Source organism: Schistocerca piceifrons, chromosome 7 (assembly GCF_021461385.2).
Source record: "Schistocerca piceifrons isolate TAMUIC-IGC-003096 chromosome 7, iqSchPice1.1, whole genome shotgun sequence".
Lineage (NCBI taxonomy): Eukaryota > Metazoa > Arthropoda > Insecta > Orthoptera > Acrididae > Schistocerca > Schistocerca piceifrons.
In genome coordinates, this window is record NC_060144.1 from 180,005,267 (window position 1) to 180,030,630 (window position 25,364).

General features: G+C 40.5%; 1 protein-coding gene across 1 annotated transcript in view; it reads right to left on the bottom strand.

Moving 5' to 3' along the window:
- Window positions 1-25,364, bottom strand: part of LOC124804605 (protein polybromo-1) — a 334,390-nt gene that overhangs the window by 111,450 nt on the left and 197,576 nt on the right. The window contains exons 19-21 of the mRNA XM_047264803.1: window positions 14,983-15,141; window positions 4,970-5,197; window positions 4,672-4,848 (exon numbers count right to left, since the gene is read on the bottom strand). Coding sequence (XP_047120759.1) covers window positions 4,672-4,848; window positions 4,970-5,197; window positions 14,983-15,141 — 564 coding nt within the window. The remainder of the gene's footprint in view (window positions 1-4,671; window positions 4,849-4,969; window positions 5,198-14,982; window positions 15,142-25,364) is intronic.

Below are 25,364 nucleotides of genomic sequence, written 5' to 3' on the forward strand. Positions count from 1 at the left end.
CAGTTATGAAACTTTTACTGCCATTTTACACAGAAACGCCAAAGAAACTGGAGCAGGCATGCATATTCAAATGCAGAGAGATGTAAACAGGCAGAATACGGCACTGTTGTTGGCAACACCTATGTACAACAACAAGTGTCTGGTGCAATTGTTAAGTCGGTTACTGCTGCTACAACTACAGGTTATCAAGATTTAAGTGACTTTGAACATGGTGTTATAGTCAGTGCACACGCGATGGGACACAGTATTTCCGAGGTAGCAATGAAGTGGGGTTTTTCATGTACGAACATTTCAAGAGCGTACCATGAATACCAGGAATCTAGCAAAACATCAAATCTCTGACATTGCTGCACTGGAAAAAGATCCTGCAAGAACGGGACCAACAATGACTGAAGGTAGTTGTTCAATGTGTCAGAGGTGCAACACTTCTGCAAATTGCTGCAGATTTCAATGCTGGGACATCAACAAGTGTCAGCGTGCAAACCATTCAATGAAACCTCAATAGTACGGGTTTTTGGAGCTGATGGCACACTTGTACCCTTGATGACTGCATAACGCAAAGGTTTACACCTAACCTGGGCTCGTCAACGGCATTAGACTATTGATAACTGGAAACATGTTGCCTGGTCAGGTGAGTCTTGTTTCAAATTGTATCGAATGAATAGACATGTACGGTTATAGAGATAACCTTATGAATCCATGGACCCTGCTGTCAGCAGAGGACTGTTCAAGCTGGTGGAGGCTCTATAATGGTGTGGGCATGTGCAGTTGGAGTGATATGGGGACTCCTGATATGTCTAGATACGACTCTGACTGCTGACAAAACATACGTAAGCATCCTGTCTAATCACCTTCATCCGTTCGTGGTCATTGTGCATTTTGACAGACTTGGGAAATTCCAGCACGACAATGTGAAACCTCACACATCCACTGCTACAGAGTGGCTCTAGGAACACTTTTCTGAGTTTAAACAGTTCCACTGGCCACCAAACTCCCTGCAGAATCCACGGTGTCAATGCCCTCCAGCACTACTGCAGACATTAGTCGAGTCCATGCCACATCATGTTGCAGCACTTCCGCATGCTATTGGGGGCCTACACGATATTAGGCTGGTGTACCAGTTTCTCTGGATTTTCAGTGTATTGAAGCACGGCAATCATAACAATAACACTACAACCCAGAAAAAATCTCTCTCATTTGGTCACCTTAAAAAATTTCACCGGCAGTAAATTTGGTGGCAAAATCGGGCAGTTCGGTTCTGCAATAACGCCCGATTGGGATCACTAAGATCTACTCAGGCTGCACAGTTGTTTTCTCCCTGTGATGGATCCACAGTCAAAATATGTCCAGGTGTTGCCAATCAGGAGTTATTGCAAAATGAAACTACCCAATTAAAAAAAAGTCTTAAGTAACACCAAATGGGTAGGAATCTTTCCCAGGTGGCACTATTTTACACATAGCCGCTATTTTTCCAGCAACTGTAGCATATATTTAAGAACAAAATTCCATCTTCAGTGATACAGGTATTTTAATTTCATTTTACCAGGATGAACAGACCAATCTGTCATCTTCAGAAGCTGGTTTAGCAGTTGTCAATATCTTTTTTATGGAAGCATAACGGTATGGCATGTCCAAAAATGTACATACTGTATGTGATTATTAATGACACAGATTGGCAGACTGATGTTGTTGTTGTGGTCTTCAGTCCTGAGACTGGTTTGATGCAGCTCTCCATGCTCTCTATCCTGTGCAAGCTTCTTCATCTCCCTGTACCTACTGCAGCCTACATCCTTCTGAATCTGTTTAGTGTATTCATCTCTTGGTCTCCCTCTACGATTTTTACCCTCCATGCTGCCCTCCAATACGAAATTGGTGATCCCTCAATGTCTCATAACATGTCCTACCAACCGATCCCCTCTTCTTGTCAAGTTGTGCCACAAGCTCCTCTTCTCCCCAGTTCTATTTAATACCTCCTCATTAGTTATGTGAACTACCCATCTAATCTTCAGCATTCTTCTGTAGCACCACATTTCAAAAACTTCTATTCTCTTCTTGTCTAAACTATTTATCGTCCATGTTTCATTTCCATACATGGCTACACTCCATACAAATGCTTTCAGAAACGACTTCCTGACATTTAAATCTATACTCGATGTTAACAAATTTTTCTTCTTCAGAAACGCTTTCCTTGCCATTGCCAGTCTACATTTTATATCTTCTCTACTTTGACCATCATCAGTTATTTTGCTCCTCAAATACCAAACCTCCTTTACTATTTTAAGTGTCTCATTTCCCAATCTAATTCCCTAAGCATCACCCGACTTAGTTCGACTACATTCCATTATCCTTGTTTTGCTTTTGTTGATGTTCATCTTATACCCTCCTTTCAAGACACTGTCCATTCCGTTCAACTGCTCTTCCAAGTCCTTTGATGTCTCTGACAGAATTACAATGTCATCGGCGAACCTCAAAGTTTTTATTTCTTCTCCATGGATTTCAATACCTACTCCGAACTTTTCTTTTGTTTCCTTTATTGCTTGCTTAATATACAGATTGAATAACATCGGGGATAGGCTACAACACTGTCTCACTCCCTTCCCAACACTGCTTCCCTTTCATGTCCCTCAACTCTTATAACTGCCATCTGTACAAATTGTAAATAGCCTTTCGTTCCCTGTATTTTACCCCTGCCACCTTCAGAATTTGAAAGAGAGTATTCCAATCAACATTGTCAAAAGCTTTCTCTAAGACTACAAATGCTAGAAACATAGGTTTGCCTTTCCTTAATCTTTCTTCTAAGGTAAGTCATAGGGTCAGTATTGCCTCACGTGTTCCAACATTTCTACGGAATCAAAACTGACCTTCCCCTAGGTCGGCTTCTATCAGTTTTTCCATTCGTCTGTAAAGAATTCGCATTAGTACTTTGCAGCTGTGACTTATTAAACTGATAGTTCGCTAATTTTCACATCTGTCAACACCTGCTTTCTTTGGGATTGGAATTATTATATTCTGCTTGAAGTCTGAGTGTATTTCGCCTGTCTCATACATCTTTCTCACCAGATGGTAGAGTTTTGTCAGGACTGACTCTCCCAAGGTTGTCAGTAGTTCTAATGGAATGTTGTCTACTCCGGGGGCCTTGTTTCGACTCAGGTCTTTCAGTGCTTTGTCAAACTCTTCACGCAGTATCATATCTCCCATTTCTTCTTCATCTACATCCCCTTCCATTTCCATAATATTGTCCTCAAGTACATTGACCCTCTATATACTCCTTCCACCTTTCTGCTTTCCCTTCTTTGCTTAGAACTGGGTTTCCATCAAAGCTCTTGATATTCATGCAAGTGGTTCTCCTTTCTGCAAAGATCTCTTTAATTTTCCTGTAGGCACTATCTATCTTACCCCTAGTGAGATAAGCCTCTACATCCTTACATTTGTCCTCTAGCCATCCCTGCTTAGCCATTTTGCACTTCCTGACGATATCATTTTTGAGACGTTTGTATTCCTTATTGCCTGCTTCATTTACTGCATTTTTATATTTTCTCCTTTCAATCATTAAATTCAATATTTCTTCTGTTACCCAAGTGTTTCTAGTAGCCCTCGTCTTTTTACCTATCTGATCCTCTGCTGCCTAAACTATTTCATCCCTCTACGCTACCGATTCTTCTTCTACTGTATTTCTTTCCCCCCATTCCTGTCAATTGTTCCCTTATGCTCTCACTGAAGCTCTGTACAACCTCTGGTTCTTTCAGCTTATCCAGGTCCCATCTCCTTAAATTCCCACCTTTTTGCAGTTTCTTCAGTTTTAATCTACAGTTCATAACCAATAGATTGTGGTCAGAGTCCACATCTGCGCCTGGAAATGACAGACTGATAATTTATAATAAATGGATCGCATTTAAGTGAGTAGAAAAGTAGTTGTGCTAGCTGTAATAGAACAGCAAAAATCTTCATAGCTGTACAATAGCAGTTTTAGATAAAGAAAACATTTTAGAGACAGACACAAAAGCAGGAATTCTTACATTCCATTTCCAAAAATATTAGAGCTTGTACAATGACATTTTAACTAAATACCAGTAATCTGAATTACTGGTATTCAGTTAAAATGTCTAATAACATCATTTAAAACATTCAGTGAAGTGCTGTCACTTTAGGAACAAATGTGGATTGAACAAAATTTACACCTGCCCTAAACTGAGAACTGTATTAACCCTATGTGGGAAGAAAGCCAGGGAACGGAAAACATGATGGATGAGACTTCACACTTGATGCTGTTTATATGATGCAGATGATGATGAACCAGAAGGACAACAATGGCCCTGAAATACACAGCCATGAAACAGATATGAAGGTGAATAACAGCAGATACCAAGAGCCCTGGCACCCAGGGTCTGCCCTGCTGCAAATCCATACAACACTAAAACACAAATAACTTCATTTGGCTTAAGAGAAAAATGAGAAGTATAGCAGGAACATATGCCAAAGAAACTATACTTTGAACTAAATTACAAGCCATCTACACAGACAGCAACATGCTGCCACATACAGCAAACTGATCTTTGAAGTGAAAACTTGTGCATAAACTAGTAATTGTATTTGCCTAATTATTCTTTCTGAGAAAGTCTGGAAGTTCATCACAGCACATGCAATTTGTTTCTTCGAGTAAATACAACTTACCTTTATTTTCTTGAATGCTCTTGCTCTAGTTGAATATCTTGATTCACAAACATATACATCCTTATCAAGAAAGCCATCTGGCCTGAAGCGGAAGTAATCTTTCACACTTAGAACACAACATCTGCCAAGAATCTGACTGAGTGGTGTTGCAAAGTGTATATCACTTTTAAACACCTCCTATAAAGAAGAGGCAAAAATTAAACAAGGCACTGTACAGATTCTGTCTTGTGATATTTATTGTTGACATACATATCTGAAACCATACATCAGCAATCCCATATCACATAATGATATGTACCTTTTCTAGGAATTTTCGAGTAGTGACATGATATGTTTCATTTGGGCGGAAGAATACATTCCCATACATCATTTGACATCCTTCCTGATTGGTCCATAGCCTTTCCACATGGATGATACTTGGTTCCATACCACGTTCTTTTGGTTCCGCATAAACAAAGTCCCCAACATGGTAAATTTGCTGATTGAAACTGAGTGAATCTCCTTGTGTTGCATTTCCACCTGTGTCCTACGGACCACAGAAAATACACTGTTTCATGATTTTCTCTCAAAAACAAATAATTTATTTTACATATGGGGTAATTTTCAATTAATTGCACATAAGAAAAAGCTGGAGTGTATTACTACTAATTTTCTAATATAATACTGTACCGTGACATCTGCTTTCATCAGTAATTGGTTGAAACAAGAAAGCACTTTTTTCTTGTGGATAACATTCAGATTAATCCACCCTTTTTTCTGGGTATATTCAAAGTAGTGCTAATTAATTATTCTATATTTAAAACACACACACACACACACACACTATTTTATGCAGCATTGTTCCTTTCCCTGTCAGTTTCGTGTTCATCAGTGAATACTGAAGGATTATTTTTGTTCCCGTGTTATATGCCTGAAAGCTACTGTTATGCTATATTTCTAAAAAGTTGTAGGAAACAGAGGATAGCACAGCCACAACTCATCTATGTCCCTCCACTGTTTCTTTACTGCAGAGTAGACATTCTGGCATACAACAAATGAAATATGGATTAGTGAAGATGAACTGAGAGCTGTGACTCATCTAATTACAGAGATTTTTACATTCTGCAGTGTACGATCACCTCCTCACGCCATGTCTGTGTGTGCTGGAGTGGAATAGATGCATATATAGCATCACTAAAATGCACAATTTAATTTTTTCGTAAAACATTAGTTCCTTGAAATGATGATACAATTTTATTTTGAACTTATCAGTATTTAATACAGTTATGTATTAAAACAATGTTGGACAAATGCAGTAAGTTTTGATGATGACAACTTGTTGATCAACGGTAAAGTGATTGATTTTCACTTGCCACAGTGTCTCTAAATGATGACAAATGAGCAACAGCAAGTATTGCCAACTGATCAGAACAAAAATGGAAAGCAAATTAAATTGTGAATTTTTATTGGGACATGTTGGATAAAAGTAAGGTTATCATTTTGAGGAAAGACAAATTGTGTGTATACTGTACGACTGGATAGTATAATAATATCAGGAAAATCAACAGATAATAGTGGAAGAACTATGTGCAATTGAAGATGTAAAATGGCGGTCACATGGCACCTACCAACAAACACCTGATGGAGCGAAAATTTGGCATACTTAATTTCAAATCAACTGACAGGGGATACAAAAAATATAAAGAATTACTGTAACATTTGATAACTGCATCAACACATTCACAAAGAAGACAACTTACTACACGAGGAATTAATTCTAATACAACTATCCTGTGCAAGAATACTAACAAGGGAGTCTCCCGTACAAGACAATCCAAACCACACACTCAAGTTTGATATAGTTCAAATGACACCCCTTGATTAAACAAACACCTTGCCTTTTGACATAATTTTCCAAGAGATCAAAATCTGATATACGCTTCACAAGAAGCCAAGGTCCAATGCACGGTCTGAAGAGATAGGATGTATACATCCTGAAATTCTGTCTTAAAAATAACTGATGATTATATTGGCTGTTGAATAAAGGATTTTTTTTACTTTATTTAAAAAAGTTGTTTAAAGTTTTTAACATAAGATTGTACGGAAGGGACTTTTTGGTACGGAATGGGAGACATCTCTCTAAGTGAGCTGGTGATTGGTATGTTCGGCATGGACAGAGGTACTGATGTAGCCATTCTTGATGTGGAGGTCACCATCGAGCAAAGTGACTTGTTGGGTTGAGGATGACCAGAAATGGGGTAGAAGGTGTTGACATTTTGGAAGAAAATGGATAGGATGTGCTCACCCTCAGCCCAGATCACAAAGATACCATCAATGAATTTGAAATACATAATGGGGTTTGGAATTCCAAGTGATTAGGAAAGGTGCCTCTAGATGGCTCATGAACAGGTTGCCATAAGATGGTACCATGCAGGTGCCCATTGCCATACTACATACTTGCATGTAGGTGATGGCTTCAAAGGAGAATAATTTTGTGGGTGAGGATATAGTTAGTCATGGTGACAAGGAAGGAGGTTGTAGGTTTGCAGTTAGTTGGACATTGATGTTAGTGCAGAGGGAAGTGGCATCAACAATGACAAGTAGGGCACCGAGTGGTAAAGGAAAAGGAACTGTGGAGAGTCAGCAGAGGAAATTATTGGTGTCTTTTTATATAGGGAGATAGGTTACAAACAACAGGCTGAAAGTGTTGGTCCACAAATGCAGATATTCTCTCAGTGGGGGTTGGAGAGGGGGGCAAAGGGGAGGGGGGGCAAAAGCTGAAACATATAGCAGTCTTTTTTGTTATGCCTGTCTGCAACTTAACATCTCCTCTATATGGTGAGTACCAATCTATCCTTTTTACAATACTGTTGTTCTTCCAACCTCGACTACCCACTGTATGATTTTGCCAAATGGTTTTTCTTCCATCCCACAACCTAGTCCTGTTTTCCTTAGTTACTATTCTTGAATGCATTGATTTACTCCTTGTGAGTTCTTTGTTTCTCTTCTTTCCTGTGCTTTATCTTTTGCCTTCCAAAAATCTGAAGCTCAGACTTACGTGCCACACTGTATCAATGACCTCATTTGTGCACAACGCATGGCTACATGACAGTGTGGATTGTTGATGCAGCATCTCATGTCCCAAATTCTTCCTGCCAATATATGAGGCATCTTCAGAAAGTAAATGTTTACCTTTTTACAAATTTTTAGATAAACTGTATTTGAAAAAAGAATTATAGGATACTGTTGATACACTTACTGACTATTTTTCCAAATTATCGCCATCCCATTCAATGCGTGTAGTGAACAGTGGCACAAGCTTTTTTATGGTTGCCTCTAAGAACTCTCCTGCCAGTTCCTCCCCCCCCCCCCCCCCCCCCCTCCAATTCAGAACATCTTTCTGCACCTGCCTGTCAGTTAAAAACTTAATTCCCCTCATGTGTACTTTCAGGGAGGTGAAAAGAGTCAGCATTCTCCTCATTCTGTTTTGAATGTTGCTTCTGAATTTTTTTTAGGATTTCGAAATATTGGTGTGCATTGATGGTCTCACCATGGGGTAGATATGATGCCTTTTCAGTCCCAAAACACAGAGGCCATGAGGTTTTTTGCCTGATATTGTGGTTTTCAATTTTTTGGCAGACTGAGAATAGGTGTGACACCAGTGTGACGACTTTTTTTTTTTTATCACAGGCAAGTAATGAGCCACCTACATCTCATCTCCAATCACAACAGAGCTCAGAAAATCCTTATCCTGCTATTCAAGTTTCTCAAGAAACTTGTGGGCACTACTGACCCGAATTTTCTTGTACTTCTCCATCAACTGTTTTGGGACCCATCTTGCACATATATATATGTTTGTAATATGGAAATATGCAGCACAGTGGCATCCCACCATTTCTGCGAGTGTCCTGTGTAAGAAAGTCCTGGAGAGTTGTGGAAACATCACAGAAGTTTCATCCACTGTTAAGCAGCTGTCTTCAGGAACAGTTTCCTTGATTTTTTTGCATCAACTCATCAGTCAAAATGAAATCAGGGTGTATATGTGGAAAGGAAAAAAATTCCCAGATTTCCGCTTAAAAATAAAAAATACACTTTTTACCAGATGAAAATACACTTTTTCTGTGTCAAGTGGACAGTATACCAACCCCCCCCCCCCCCCCCCCCCAAAAAAAAAAGAGTGTGTGTGTGTGTGTGTGTGGGGGGGGGGGGGGGGGGGGGGATGACGACACAAGACAAGACGACACGTGTTTTCGAAAGATCTTTAATGTGCAGCAGCATGTATGCTGCATATTTCCATATTACGAACATATATATATTTGAATTCCGCCAAATACAGCACGTTAGTTTCCGAAGCATTGAAATTGAGACTGTGATGCACTTTAGTACACCAATCATAACTGATGTCACATGATCTCTCCATCCAATGAGAGCAGATATTCGGAGCATAGGACACGTGACGTAGTCACGCCAATAGCAACCAACATCACTCATCACTAGTGCGAACACATAAATAGGAATAGTGAATGGTTTAAATAATATACATAGTGTAGTTACAAGAAAAGCTAAGCTTTCACATATAATATTAGTCTCTTTTGCATGTGTTACACTTTAATACACATCACACAAATGTGGCTGTAAAGCCTTAAATCATACATAATGTCTGGATTTGAAATTCTTCCAGTGGTCGGCTCTCAGAGTGTTGAGCTTTAAATGAGGATCAGACACTCTGTGACTTAAGAAATTCAATGCACAATCGTAAATGTAACGTAATTCAAATTGTGTAATTTACTTTGAAAGTAACGCTTTTCAATCACCATTTGCAATATTCTCATGTTGAGCTGTTAGAATTTGTTACAGCAGGTGTCAGAGAGCGCCAGAAAACGGCATTACTGTGCGTGCCGCAGTTACGATGATGTCCCACATGTTCATACCTATATAGCATTAAAAGATCTTACATACATTGTAAACAAAACAGAACATCAGAGGATACTCAAAGAGCATCGGAATTTTGCAAACCACACTAAAATGCATTTTTCGGCTGAAAGTATACATTCGTATGTCCAGATTCACAAAGAAGTATGCCCCAACCTGGCATTACACTTTTCATTGTGGTTTTCGAGCTGCAAATTTTTTTTCAAGTACCAGTAATATATCATGTTTGGTTCTTTATGGTGTAACACCATATGTGCTAGGAGATAAGACCAGGCACTTTAATTCAGCAAACAGTTGACAATAGCCAATATTGTGGAATCAAACACTTTGTTTCAAATAAACTGACTGCCTCTGCAGAAAAGATTAATAAAAACCAAATTTCTTTAGCAAATCAACAAAAATAACTTCACTATTGTGCAAGGCAATTAATGCTTGACTGCCAAAAACCTGCAAATAACATAAAATCAGGAAACTGAAACTAATGACATGTTTCAGCCTTCTGTAACTATGTGAATGTATTTTAATTCACTTGTCTAGCTCTCGGCCACAGAAATCCGTTTTCTGTTCATTTGACATGAGAGTTGTAAACGAAAAAGAAACAGCAAAATAACTATAAACCTAAACATGGGTCACGTGGAGACTACCGCCCTCTCCACTGCAACTTACACTGTTCAGCGCACGCGCGAATCTGTCAGCTTGGGCGCAACAGAAGAATTTTTCCAGCTAGCTTCTGGATGCTTGTTGCAACTGCTGATTCAGCTAACAGCCGTACTTCAAGTAGCCATAAGTGGAAGCAGGTTCTGCTCATACATGACTCAACTGCACACGCACATGAGCCCGCTGGCAACTTCTCAAACAAACCTAATGTAAACCGCTGTGATGTCACGGTCATCGGAATCAGTTTGTTGTTATGAAGTATTGCGTAGTCTTCATCCTAAAGCCTTTGACACATTTTCGTATTGGCGGACACTTGTGTATGCACTGTGCTTTGTTATTGGAAATGGTGCATTTCCTTTGGAACCTTTTTTTTCCTCCCCTGTTTATGTTTTATTGCTGCAGTACTATTCCGCAGTAATGGGTTTAAGTAAAATACATTGTTAGCATATCAGTTCTTATCAGTCAAATTCACAAAAATTTAGCTGAAAACTAAAACAATGAAAAATTCCCAGCATTCTAAAAAATTCATGGGTTTTTCCTGGTTTTCTCCCGCATGAAAAAATTCTCGGATTTCCCAGTTGTCCCACAGCATATACAGCCTGTGAAATGTATTCCCCTCCTTCATTTATCATAAACATTTGTTCTCCCTACACTAAACTCGTCACATCACTCTCTCCTTCTGTTCATAACATCTTCATGGAAAAACGTTCTGATTCATGAAAAAATTTTAGTAGGGTGTCATACCTCCTGCAAGCAGGAAGCAGATTGCAGTACATGGCTCACACTTGGTGGGATTTCTTACTGACATCTTTCACGCAACTGGACACTACAACATGAGTTTATGTACTACCATCTCACTCTGATCAAAGGAGGCCCCTCTATCACTCAATTTTGCCAACCCTCAAGGGAAAAAAAAGCCCGTTATGGTCACAGTATACTTATTTTCTGAACATGCCTCATGATTAATCCTAGACTTTTAAACTTATCACACTTTCCTCCCCCCCCCCCCCCCCCCCCACTCTAGAATATTTTCATGCGTTATTTTCTGTATGTTCCTGTGCCACAGAAATTTGTTAAACCCAGACCTTACCAACTCCTTACCCCTGCCCATATCCACCCCCTGCCTCCCCCCCCCCCTCTCTCTCTCTCTCTCTCTCTCTCTCTCTCTCTCTCTGTGTGTGTGTGTGTTCCCCTTACCCCCGATCACTACCATACCACTCCCTGCATTCCTTCCTTCTACATGCTTCCTCAAGTCCATAAACCTCATCAACCATGTCACTTTCAACCTATTATCCACAACCTACCCCCAACATAAAGACACCAACCATTTCCTCCACCATTTTTCCATTTATGTCACCTCCCTCTACACTAACATCCCCAATGCCTATGGCCTTACCGCTACTGAACAGTGCCTTTTCTCGACGTCCAACTAACTCCAAATCTGCAACCATGACCAACTATATCTTCACCCAAAATTGCTTCTCCTTTGAAGACACAGCCGTGGGCACCCACACAGTGCCATCCTGTGCCAACCTAATCACTGGACACCTAGTGGAATCCTCCATAACCAACCAGAACCTCAAATCCTTCCTGACAACATTAGCTTTTGTAAATTGCACACAAGGATGGCTACAACAGCACCTCCATCCATATGAAACCCACCAAACATCAGCAATACCTTCACTTCGACAGCTGCCACTCATTCATACCAAGAAGTCCCTTCCTTACAACCTAGCCACCCATGGTCATCACATCTGCAATTATCAGCAGCCCCCCACCAAACATGCCAAGGGTCCACTGAGGCCTTCATAGTCCAAAATTAATTTCCCAACCTTTCCCAGAAGCAGATCCCCTATGCTTATCTGTCCAGTCACTTACAACCTCCCACATACCCACTGTCTGGCAACAATGGAGCATTCTCACAAGGCTGGAGAAACAATTTCATTCTCCACAAGGGTTTCGATACTTCTCATTGTGCCCTGAAATGAGGAATATCCTACTATTTTTTCCACACCTACACTGTGGTATTCTGTCATCCACCAAATCTATGCAACATCCTTGTCCATCCCTACCCCACAGCTGCTCCAAACATCTTGTCTCCAATACACCCCGACACAAGACCTGTCCATACATCTTCCCACCACAACCTACTCTAGTCTGGTCACAGGCATCTCTGACCCCATCGAAGGCAGAGCCGACTGTGAACATACTCGTGTGATTTACAAACTAAGCCGCAACTGTGCTGCTTTCTATATGGGCATGGTGAATAACAAGTTGTCTGTCCAAATGAATGGTCACTGAAACTGTGGCCAAGACACAGCTGTACCACCCAGTTTCTGAACATGCTACTTAACACAATGTGCTCCACTTCAATGACTGCTTTACAGCCTGCACCACCAGTATCCTTCCTGACAACATCAGGTTTTGTGAATCCCACTGGTGGATACTAGGCCTGCAACATATCTTGCGTGCCCATTACCCATTTGGCCCCAATCTTGGCTAGTTCCTGTCCTCCACATACCTATACCCTTCCCTATACAACACAGCCTTCTATTCTGCCAATGAGTCTTTTAGTCCTTTTTCTCTTTGCTACTTATCTCCTCTACTGCCCCCCCCCCCCAAAAAAAAAACCTCGTGAATCCACCTAACATGCCTAATCTGCCACACCATGTCGCTGCACGCTCCCACAAGCAGCACTAAACCTTCCACCATCCCATCCTGCTGTACCCTCATCCCTGCCCAATGCCTCCCCCTTACCACCACCACATTGCTGCTACCATCAGGCACAGTTATGACCCAGTACCGCCACAGCAACCAAACAGTGGTTGTGTGTGTGTGTGTGTGTGTGTGTGTGTGTGTGTGAGAGAGAGAGAGAGAGAGAGAGAGAGAGAGAGAGAGAGAGAGAGAGAGTTATGATGGTGTATGCAATTCCCCCCCCCCCCCCCTCCCCAATTTGGCTGAAAGCTAAAATGAATAGCAAAGTTTTCACTTTCCCTGTCTGCAACTGAATGTATCCTCTGTATTGTGAGTAGTAATCTACATTTTTCATAACACTTTCCAACATCACATTTCAGAGGTAGGATTGAACCACTGAAAAAGCACTGGACAAAATGCACAGACTTTCAAGGCACTATTTCAAAAAATAAGATTATTTCTTAGCTAAAATAACAAAAACAAGGTGTTTCACTGCATTACTACCAGATCAAACACTATACATGCAAATGTGTCATGTTATTATCAGTTCTTATTAGCATCAATGTATTGGTTGGTTGCAATTGGATATATATATATATATAGGCAGAAAAGGTCAACCAAGTGAGAAAGGCTTAATACTGATTTGATTATTAAGCACCGCTAACACAACTTGTTCAATGCGAGCACCAGAGACATAGATGAGATGTTACATCCATAAAATGATAGTTGCTTGCAGCAGTACTGCTGGAAACTACTGGCCTTCAGACAAGCAGAGACCGAACATGACCCTGGTAAACACTTTATTTTACAGGAAAGCCACATGGATTCCCATCATATGATCTTGCACACCTTGCATCTGAAAAATCTCTGGATGTAACACACTCATGGAAGGCTGCATTACTCATATCTCTCACTGGGCGAGTGACACAAGGTGTTGCACCTTTTTACACAGAAAGAGTGGCATCCTCACAGTTGCGCTCTTCCAAAGCAGGAATCCAATGCTGTACAACGAGGTTTCGATAACATGCAGAAATCATGGTATGCGTAACATGCCCTCCGAGTGAATTTCTTCGAAAAGGAACGAACTGAGAATAAAGGTGCTTGAGAAATCACTAAAGGTGCTTGGGAAATCACACCATACAATCACGTAAAACTGTATGCTTTCACGTAAAACTGTATGCTTCAGTCTACCATGATTGTAGAAGTGCGTGCTTCTGAATTCACACAAGCACTTTTCTTCTGTAAATATAATCGTTTACATGCCTTTCAGAACTTAGAATGTCCTGTAAGTTATGCAGTACTTTTGTTTGTCCATCATTGTGTAGCAGTTTTTACAAACAGTAGCACATATAATCACAGTAAATGTAACACTAGGGTAATTATCCTGATGGAGGCACTGGTAGCACATGAACAATCCAAAAAGTAACACTTTTCAAGCAAAAAAAATGTGCCAGTCAAATGAGTACATACATACCATTCAATGATAAACTTAAATATCATAAATAAAAATAATACAAATGGCAAATCAAAATCTGCATGTATTTCAAGCAGTTGGTAGCAGCAGCAGCAGCAAGACAACTACTTCTACAACAACAACAACAACAACAACAATAATAATAGCAATAATAAGATAGAAACACAAACACATAGGTAATTACAGCTCTCCGCTTACTCAGTTAACACCACTGACATTAAGCATTCCAGATTATTCAGCTGTGCAATTGATTGTTTCACTGCAAGTTGCTCTTATGAATGCTACTATAATTTCCTACACAATCATTCCTCTATATATGTTGAAGTGGAAGCCCATGTGCAAAAAGTCAGCACAAAAATTACTCAAAAAATACAACAAACCACTTTTAAACTCATACAGACATAATGTCTAGGCCACTGCCTCAGAAACCGACCAGCACATCAACTGAATTAACAGTGATTTCTGCTAATCTCAAGCAGACATAGCAGATAGGTCCAAAGATGGGGAGGCAGGCAGCTGGGCAGTGTGCCAAGCAGTGTGAGAGCGCATACCGTGTGTGTTTCTGAGTCCTTTACCCTCATGGAGTCCTCCGAGCTTCGTGTTTCTGTTTCATCCTCTGGCTGCTCCTGCTGCAGCTTCTGTTGGCGCACAGTTTCAACATCAGCTGCCAGATGAAGTAAACTGTAATTGAGGGCTGGAGAATGCAGCAGGTCACCTCCACGGCAAAAGTTCATCTCTGTAACATGAGAAAGAAAAAGCAATTTTTATCTTATATTGAAAGTAATCCAAACAGAAACAAGATGCAATAAATTTCTTGTATAGAGCAGGACTATGCTTATCATGTTAATTTTAGGCAAAATCTTGACAGTTTCTGAATACTGCACAAAAATGAAGGTAGGAACTATAAAGATATAACATCCCACAAAAGGTAGTACTATCAGTGAGCAGCAACTTGGATCAGAGAAGGACTGGAAAAAGGCATCAATCCCATCCTTTTTAAAGAATCCAGCCTGAGATTTGCCTTGTTTGATTCATTGAAACCACAGAAGCGATAAATTTGGACAGCCTAATTAGGAAGTGAACCTCATTCCTTCCAAATATGAACACGCAATCTTAACACTGGGTCACCTAGCTAAATAACAATACACACAAACAGGTCAGTAGAAATCAGAGGTGTAATTTGCTGCCATGAAGCCATACTACAAATTTATTGCTAGGAATGTGATAACATTACTGTGCACACAATCTAAATATAAACACAAATTTCAGACTGCAATTGATGGCACTTATCCACCAGTGCTCGAGTAGTACTTCTGAATAGCATGACTGCTATAGAAATTTGTTTTCACTGACCACCACGTTTTAGAAATCCGCAATAATAAAATAATGAAAGGTGTTTTTATTATTGTCACAGTTCTCACCATTCCTAACTTTATTCTCTTATTTTCATACGTCCATGAGACATTCATGAATAAAAAAATTATTTTCACATATATGTGAAATTCTTCAAGATACTTCTATCAAACTTCCGATAACCTTTGGACACGCTTACCAGTTGTGAAATATGTTACAACTTCCTGTTGCTTTGTACTGTAATCAAACTCCAATTCATTCTCCCAAATCAGCAACTGGTCCTCACGAAACTTAATCACACAACAGTATTCATAAAATTGTGTCCCATGATCCACAACGCCATTTGAAGCATTAGATTTTACAAAATTACAGAAGTCTTGCTTTCAGGTTTAATTACACTGACTGAAGAGCTTCCACAAATATTTCACAATTGTAGATATCAAAAATTTGTTCCTATTTTCTATACTTAAATTTTCAGTAATAAATGTTCATTTATGAGCAACTATATTGCAGACTCTTTTTCAACACAGAGAATACACTTTTAAATGTACCAAATTGGGAGAAGGCGCATGTTAACTGGCAGACAATTACAATTATGAACTACATGACCATAAGTGAATCTTTTGAATGCTAATCTAATACAACCCACTTGGCTTGCAGCAACTGTGCTCAATGAGCAACATCAAACTAATTGCTATCTTTACGAAATAATGAGACCAGTAACGTTTCTTTAAAAAAAAAAAAAAAAAAAAAAAAAAAAAAAAAAAAAAAAAAAAAAAAAAAAAAAAAAAAAAAAAAAGGAGGGGGGGGGGGGGGGGGGGGGGGGGGGGGGGAATCTCTGCATGAATCTTCCAATAACAACATGAGTACCTAAAGCAAAAAAGGAGCATCCAACTGCACACTGGCTCATATCAAAAGTTTCTGCTACATACAATGGAAACAATTTGGCAATTTCCTTTTAAAATTAGAAAGAATTTGAATCCATGACCTTTGAACTAGTTTTCAAACAACTCCAATGGAGTTGTAGGGCAAGCTGTTAATGGCTACCATTAAAAAGTGTTTACTGATACAGATGTTGGATAAAATACAGTGTAGGAAAATGTTGTCATTCAAAACAGCCTCCAGTCATCTTGGAATGGAGAACCATGACAAGATCAGTTACAAATGATGGAGATAGATAGTGATCACCCCTTCTCTCCGAAGTTGAACACAAAGGCTCAATAACATAGAGATCTGTTGACTGCGGTGATGGCATTCTCGTGCTCAGAAGTCCACTCCTGGATGATGCGTGCTGTGTGAACACGGGGGCCTGTCATCTTGGAACATAACATCACCATTAGAGAACAAACACTGCACCAAGGGATGGACTGAATAGCCAAAATTGTCACATAATCCTTGGTAGTAATGTGACCTTGAGTAATCACAGAGCCCATAGAATACCACAAAATGGCTGCCTAAATAATCACTGAACACTGGCATGTGTTTCACTCTGGGGACATAAACTTGGCCAAAAGTTGGAAACAGTGTGAAACAAGACACATTCAAACAAAGGACTTTCTTGCTTTGCTCCACAGTCTAGGTTTCATTGCTTAAAACACCACATTTTCCCGTTATGGGCATTTGTATCACTATGGCTGGTTTTGAAACTCCAGCTCGCCCTGCAATTCCCTGCTTATGGAGCTACCTGTGTGTTGTTTTGGTGCTCACATGGCCCTCAAGTGCAACATTCAGTCTGCAGTGATTTTTGTTGCTGTCACCTCCTTTTTTTGTGTCACAATTCTCTTCAATCACTGCCTGTGTCTAGAACTAATGCACATCTGGAATAATTAATTGTTTTTTTTTTTTTTTTTTCTAACAGCAGTTATCTCTATTGTTTAGTGAAACAACATTAAAGAGATAATAGATGATAATATAAAATTATGGTAAATAAAAACAGTTATCATGAACAGAGAAAAACGGGCACACAATCTACAAGGAGATCACTCTGTTTCACAGACATCTAATGTCTTCATGTTTTTACGAAGTATCTCAAGAAGAAATGTTTACATCTGACAACAGGTTGTACCAACCAAAATTGTGGGCCCAGTACGGATTAACGTATTTCACAGAGAAGTAACGATGATTCATGTAAGTCCATTAAAGAGATGGCAATCTTTAAAAGCAGTGTTTATTTGCATAAACTGACTGTGAAATAAAATTAAAGCTGTTTAAATACAAAGCCATAAGCAAAAGAAATGTCACTCCTAGAGTTACTATTGTCAGATCATGATCATCATTCAGGCAGTGATTCATCAAACTTTCCCAGCCTTCCCCCACACTGCAAATCTATAACACAGGTGCCTAAAACCCGACAAACAGATGACGAAACTATTGCTTACTGTATTAACACTATGTTACATGATCAATTACTCAGTGTATGGTCTGCATTTTCTGCTTTGTTCCAAGACTGACTTTGAACAGGAATACGGTGCACTTTTTGCAAAAATCTGTATGAAAATCAATGTCAAATAAAACTTAAAATGCAGGAAATGGTGGAACACAGAATTGCTAATGACAGGAAAGTACTGTCTTGAGAGAAAAGTACTTCTGTTGGGACCTACAACAAGGAATGTAAAAAGTGGGAAAAGATAAAATGCGTGAATGTAAAAACTTGGTTTTACTGTAATTAACTCTTAGTACTATCATGACATCTTTTTCATTCAGCCCTTCTAGTCACCACAGGGGGACTATAAGACTCATCACGATGGCGAACCTTAAAGCTATTTAGGACAATTAAATGCAGAAATTAAGAGTGGCAGTACCTGTTAGAAACTAATCCTCTACACTAATAACTGTCATTAAATACTACTTTATATTTGAACTTAAACAGGCTATACAAATGAAGATAGTAGATTGACTGGATAGTGGTACTTGGAAGCAAAAGAATTCTGTTACATCTGCTACTCTAAGCAACTGCTGCTTTTCTTACGCTTGCAAAATTGAAGTACCCCTGTTTTTAAATCTTGTCTGGAGCTAGTATTACAATGTCAATTTCCCTCTGGACCATAAGTTGAGGATGACTTAACACTTTTCAAGATGAAGGAATCTCTAGTTCTGAAATCTAACTTTCATGTTACCTTTTCCCCGTGTTTGCATTTTCTGTAACTCAGCAAATGAACTGTTTCAGTGTTTGGCATAGTTCAATTTTGGTAATCATTTTCATTAAAGAAAACTACTAATAGCAGGAAAATTGAGGTTCAATGAACCATTAATGTCGAGCATATTACAGGCAAAGCAGAAGCTTAGAATGTTCCAAGGAATCATCCCAGATTTGCCTTAATTAATATACAAATTTTCTACAAGAAGGAAAACAATCCATTGCCAAGAAAGATAAGGGTAAATACGTAACACTTACAATGGCCATCACTGCACACACACACACACACACACACACACACACACACACACACAAACACAAACACAAACACACACACACACACACACACACACACACACACACACACACAAACACAACACACACACACACACACACACGCACACGCACACAAAAAAAAAGTAAATATTTTTTAAAAAGCTAATGTTGCGGTTTCAATGCAGATGACACACAATGTTGAACAAAAGCCATGTAATAACATTTTTTGGCAAATCTGGTGTTTAGAAAATACAACGTGGGATTGTGAAAGTTTTTATACCAGTGAGACAGAAGGGATTTCTGTACTTTTTATAGAGAGCATAGACTTATAAGCCAAAACGTAATGACCACTGCCCAATGCAATGCTGGATACCATCTGGTGGCACTGCAGGCACATGACATGAAAACTAAAGTATGTATGCTGAGCAGACACAGAGGGGGAAGCACCCTAGCGAAGATACGAGCTGCAAATGGGGAAATCCATTGAGATATGCGATTTTTACACAGGGCAGATTATTATTCTGCAGAGACTGTACGAGTATCTTGAAAACGGTGAAGCCAGTCAAATGTTCAGGTGCTACTGTTGTGAGCATCTATGGAAAGAGATAGAATGACACTGAAACTACCACTAGGCACTACATGGTTGGACATCTGCAACTCTTCACAGAACGTGGTGTTAAGAGGCTTGTCTAGTCTGTAAAGTAGAACTGATGGTAACCTCTGGCAGAAGCACAATGTTGGTACACCCACAAGTCTTTCGGGGCATACCGTTCATCGTACACTGTTGAACATGGAGCTCCACAGCAGACCACTCCTATGTTCACATGCTGACTCAATGACATTGCCAATTACGACTGCAGTGGGCACAGGACCATCAGGAGTCGACTGTTGATCAATGGAAAAGGTGTAAGTTCTTCGGGTGAATGATATTTTTGCTATACTATGTTGAGGGTAGTCTCCACAAATGCAATCATCGAGGTGAGTGGCGTCTCGAAACGTGCAGCATGCCACGGAGCAGTGTTAGGCTATGGGAGATATTCTCCTGCTCTTGCATGGGACACGTGGTAGTAATTGAAGACACACTGACAGCAACTTGGCAGGATTTTCGATTGCAGTGCACATTTCAAATTCGAATATCAAAAAAACAGCCACGCAGAGACGTTCCCGCAGTCAAGGATGGATGCCGACTGAGCTGCTGAGCATACACATACCAAAATACACGCGATCAGCACGCACCTAGCAGCGTCAGACGGAAACATTCCCTACTTTCTGAATAGCCCTTCCATCATAGGGCTGTGGCCTAAGTGTAGGTGAGTAGCAAGCACCTCACCCCACCTGCTTGGATGGAAGGAGGTACGCCATGGCCATGTTGTGGATTTCCCAGATACAGCTTATTTTCTGTCACTTCCAGCCGCTCATCTTCCCAACAACCCATGCAAGAATGCATGGGTATGGCGCAATAAACTAACTGAGGATTAATATAAGAACACTTTCTAGGCTGTTACATCCACCCTTTAATTCCCTGCAATACACATGTGCCCTGGTACCCAATACACACACCTCCTCCCCAGTCTTTGTAAGCAGAGAAGGACATCCTGGATAACCTGGACTACTTTATTGGCAAGATACAAGCATAGCAAAAACTGAAGAGCATTCATGAACTCGGAACAAATGAGGTAACAAGTAGGCACAGTTCATCTCATTTCGTACAGCACCCTTAAATATCGCAAACAATTCTGCACAGAAGACAGTGAAGTCTGGAGGCAACTGAATCTTGAGGACATGATCAGAAAATGCAGGAGCGCTGCCAACAGAATATAAAACTTATAACAAAATAAGCAGGAGTGCAGTCCTACCTATACTGCATTAAATCTAAAAGTATTCTGAGTCTCCGCAGTAACCAGGGTGGTATTCTGTTAAAATCTTGGCTTTGAGCCTGTATGTGTCCCACACCAAGGGACTTGCCTGACACACCATGAGGAGTTGCCACCAAATGGTACGTGGTGGTTCACCGACTCAACACACAGACCTGAGTATGGGGCTCATCGTATAACTACCTGGGGTCACTCTGATCCCCTCATGGTGTGTAGCATCAATGATCATCAGGTAAGAGGGCCTCAGTGAGCTGTACACTGTGCACCCACTCTCCAGCTGTGATCAAACAATGGGCCATAAACTGGGGCAGACTTGCCCTGTCCACTCCCCAGGACCTGTGGCTAAGACACTTCAAGATGTTCAGTACCTTCTGGGCCCTTGCCTTCACAGGGTGTATACGTGGACAAGGAAAAAAAAGGTTCAGTGACTGACACCAACAAAGTATTTGAGGTTACAACTCCTGTTGTGCTGAGTATTTTATTTAATACATCCATGGCATTTATTGTAATGATTATTGCTGCAACTGATACTAAAAATAGTTTTTGGTTTATATGGCACAGTGATAGAATATTAAAAGATGAAATTGACATATGACAAAATAAGAAATATGCTTGAGAACTTGGATAATGGATTTAGTGGGGAATTATCACGAAGATCAAGCAGTGAAACTGAAGATGTACATAGTCATGGAATTCAATTCAAGTAGTTTCTGACAGCAGCGAGTCAGATGAAAATGAACAGATTAAGTATTGATATTTATTACTGTTGGCAGATATTATTGAATATAGTAGCACGTCTGCTTGGTTGATAAATGGTTAGCATGGGGTTCTCTTTTCATATTTTTATAGATATTCAAGGAACAAGAAGGCAAACGAGGGGGGGGGGGGGGGGGGGGGGGGGGGGGGGGGGAACAAATACCCTACACCTGGGATAACACCCTACACAACAGGTGAAGGTTTTTTCATTACCTTTGATACTGTCATCTTAGATGTTTTGATGAGTGCCAACCAAAAGTTACGCATTCTTACGGAATCAGCTGAAGATATTTTATGAAAATCTGTAAAGCTTCTTAAGGGCCAGAAATTGAGCCAGCAACTGGAATTCTTTTGAACGTGGAGTCCACAGACAGGTTACCGAGAGTTTATGTGATACATTTAGTAAAGAAAATGTTTTGGCATATTAAGCGTAAGTTTTGGAGCAGCGACTGAGGCTCTTACTAAAGCACCACCTTTTTGATGATGCTCTAACTCTAGCACCTCAATGACAGATTGACAAATTTGCTCCTATCAGGGAAAAATGGAGCATGATATTAAGCTTCCTGAGTTTTATAATCCTAATGAATCAGTTACACTGAATGAAGAACTTGTGATTTTCCATGGACAATGCTCATTCAGGGTGCGTATTCCACCAAAACAAGGAAAATATGGCATACATGTGAACCTGTTGCACCATTCAGATACGAAATACTGCTTTGCAGGGGATCTGTATGCTGGAAAACAATGCCAATGAGGAGAAACGTAACAGCGGCCCTGAAATAACAAACCTAATTTACCAATGGAGCTCTGTCCTGTTTCTCTATTTAAGAGAGAGAGAGAGAGAGAGAGAGAGAGAGAGAGAGAGAGAGAGAGCGCTACACCAGGAACAGTCCATGTTGCTTTTAATAATATGTCACTTCAATCAGTTACATGCTTAACAAAGGAAAGGTTGTTACAGTGCTGTCAATCAAACATCATGACATGAATGTGATGGAAGAGAAGCCAGACATCATTCTATTCTACAACTATACAAAATCTGGAGTGGATTCACTTAAGTGTGTAAGGGTTTACAACTGTAGTCGAGCAATGTGGTGATGGCCAATGGCAGTATTTTTCAACTTGATTGACATTGTAGCATACTACTCAGATGATGTATTTCATGATACACACAAGGAATGGGGAAAGAATAATCCTAAAAAGAGTTCTGGATAAAATCAGTACCTCAAGCTTGAGAGCTCGGCAACCTCAATCTGAGAAGATGCGCTCAAAATGCTGCATGTCTCCACTCAAAACACACAACAGCATTATTAACTTTTGGGTATGAGTGTAATCAACATCAAGGAGCTTTCAGAGAGGGATCATCATTACAGAGCCATGAGGAAAAGTGACATACAGCGTGCATAATCTGCCGAAGAAAGAATGCTGTTACTTACGTGCCAGGAGTAAAGACCTTGCATTTCCTGCAAGAATTATATCTGCCCTGAACACACATAGGAAGATCAATTAGTTTGTATTGTGAAACGTTCCGAGTATGAATCTGAGCGACCCTTGTAATTATGAAATTAATATAAATAAAAGTAAAATTATTATTTATAATTTATTTAAAGTTTAAAGGCCTTTTTTTATAAAAAAAAAAGAGACCCAAAATCCTTATCCAGTATTAATCATCAAAATTTTGAACTTCTAGTCTACCAACACTATGGAAATACTCAAGTCAGATGGAGTAATGGTCGTGGTCAGTCACTGAACACTTCCTCCCAAATGGCGTTGGCCAATGCAACAAAGATCACTGGTATGCACCTGATAATGGCTATGGCGAAAAGGGTGACACTTAAAAAACACTGCCATGGGGAACCCCACTCTCCTGTAAAAAAAAAGCTATCTGACACACATGCTTGTGTGACTCTGTACTAAAAAAGGTATCTAATGAGAAAGGACCAAGTGAAGAAAGGTAGGTGGCCACGAAAGCCCATCGGTGTAGCTGACCGAAAATTATATGCCTCAATGTGGTGTCATATGTCTTACTGGTGTTAAAAATGCCCCTAGGCAATGCCTTCTATGTAGGAAACCCTGCTGGATTTCCGCCTCTAACAGTATCAGGTGTCGACAGTTAATTGAAGTCTCTTGAATCCACAGAGAACAGCTAAGGAGTTGCCTGATCTCTGATACCAAGACCAGATTTGGTCATGTCTGGGAGCCCTATCACGAGTGTTATACAGTCCCAAATCCTGCTCGTACATGGAGAATGGGCTGTTGTAGGACTCTGAATTGGAAGAACAGAAGTCCAACTCAACCCTCTCCATGGCAGCACAGTAGTGTTCCTGGCTGGCAGTGGCGGTTAACAGTGCAAAATGCTCTATCACTGTCTGTGCAATGCCTACAGGTGTTGTGTAGAGACGTGCCTGTTTCAACACAGGTAACCAACTGCCTTTACCAGAAATCCTCCTGGGGCTTCCCACACTGTTCTAGAAGAAGTGGAACAGTTGATAGAATCCAGGAAATCTTGCCATAACCTTTTCTTGCTTTCCTTGATGATGCACTGAGCCTTGGCCATCTCTATTGGAAATGTTGCGAGGTTCTCCACAACTGGGCGGCACTTAAGCTACTGCAGAGACGTCCGACACGGATTATTGAATAGCACTTATCAGGCCATTGATGGAGGGGTTGCCTCCAAGGATGACCGGAGGGCTTTGGGATGGAGAAGTCAGCAGCACGTTGGATCACTCATGTAATATGGTCCACCCACTCCTGAACACAGCCCCGGCATTCAAACACAGCCAGCTGGCTGGCTGAATAGCGTCCAGTTGGAGCTGCTAACCAGTCAATGTCGCTGTGTCAGATAGAGTGCCATCCATTAGGTGGATTGGGTGTGGGAAGTATTCACTGGTCATCAGTGACTTCCCAATGAACAGATTCTGTCAGGGCTGGAGAGCAGAAAGAGGTCAATGGTTGAGGATGGCCCAGTACCAGTAGAGAAATGAGCGCAAGTGCCTGTGTTGAGGAACACTGTTCATGAGACAATCATGAGGTTCTCCAGAACCTGACCCCAAGGGCAGGTAGTGTCCTCTAGTCATCCTTGCAGTCAACCTCTGCGTCGATGCCCTGACAAGTGCTGTTCAGTAATCCACGTCAGGTGGGTGGTTCTGTGGTGGTTTAAGTGCCGCCGAATGGTGGAGAACCTTGCAACATTTCAAATGGTGAAGGCTCACTGCATCATCAAGGAAAGCAAGAAAAGGTTATGGCAAGCTTTCCTGGATTCTATCAAGTACACGGTGGACACTGAAATCTCCCAAAACATGGTTCAAATGGCTCTGAGCACTATGGGACTTAACATCTGAGGTCATCAGTCCCCTAGAACTTAGAACTACTTAAACCTAACTAACCTAAAGACATCACACACATCCATGCCCGAGGCAGGATTCGAACCTGCGACCATAGCGGCTCCAGACTGAAGCGCATAGAACCGCTCGGCCACACTGGTCGGCTGAAATCTCCCAAAAGGATGTGGTCAGGGGAGTTGTTCTCCGAGGACTGTGAGAACCTCAGAGTCAGTCGCATCCTG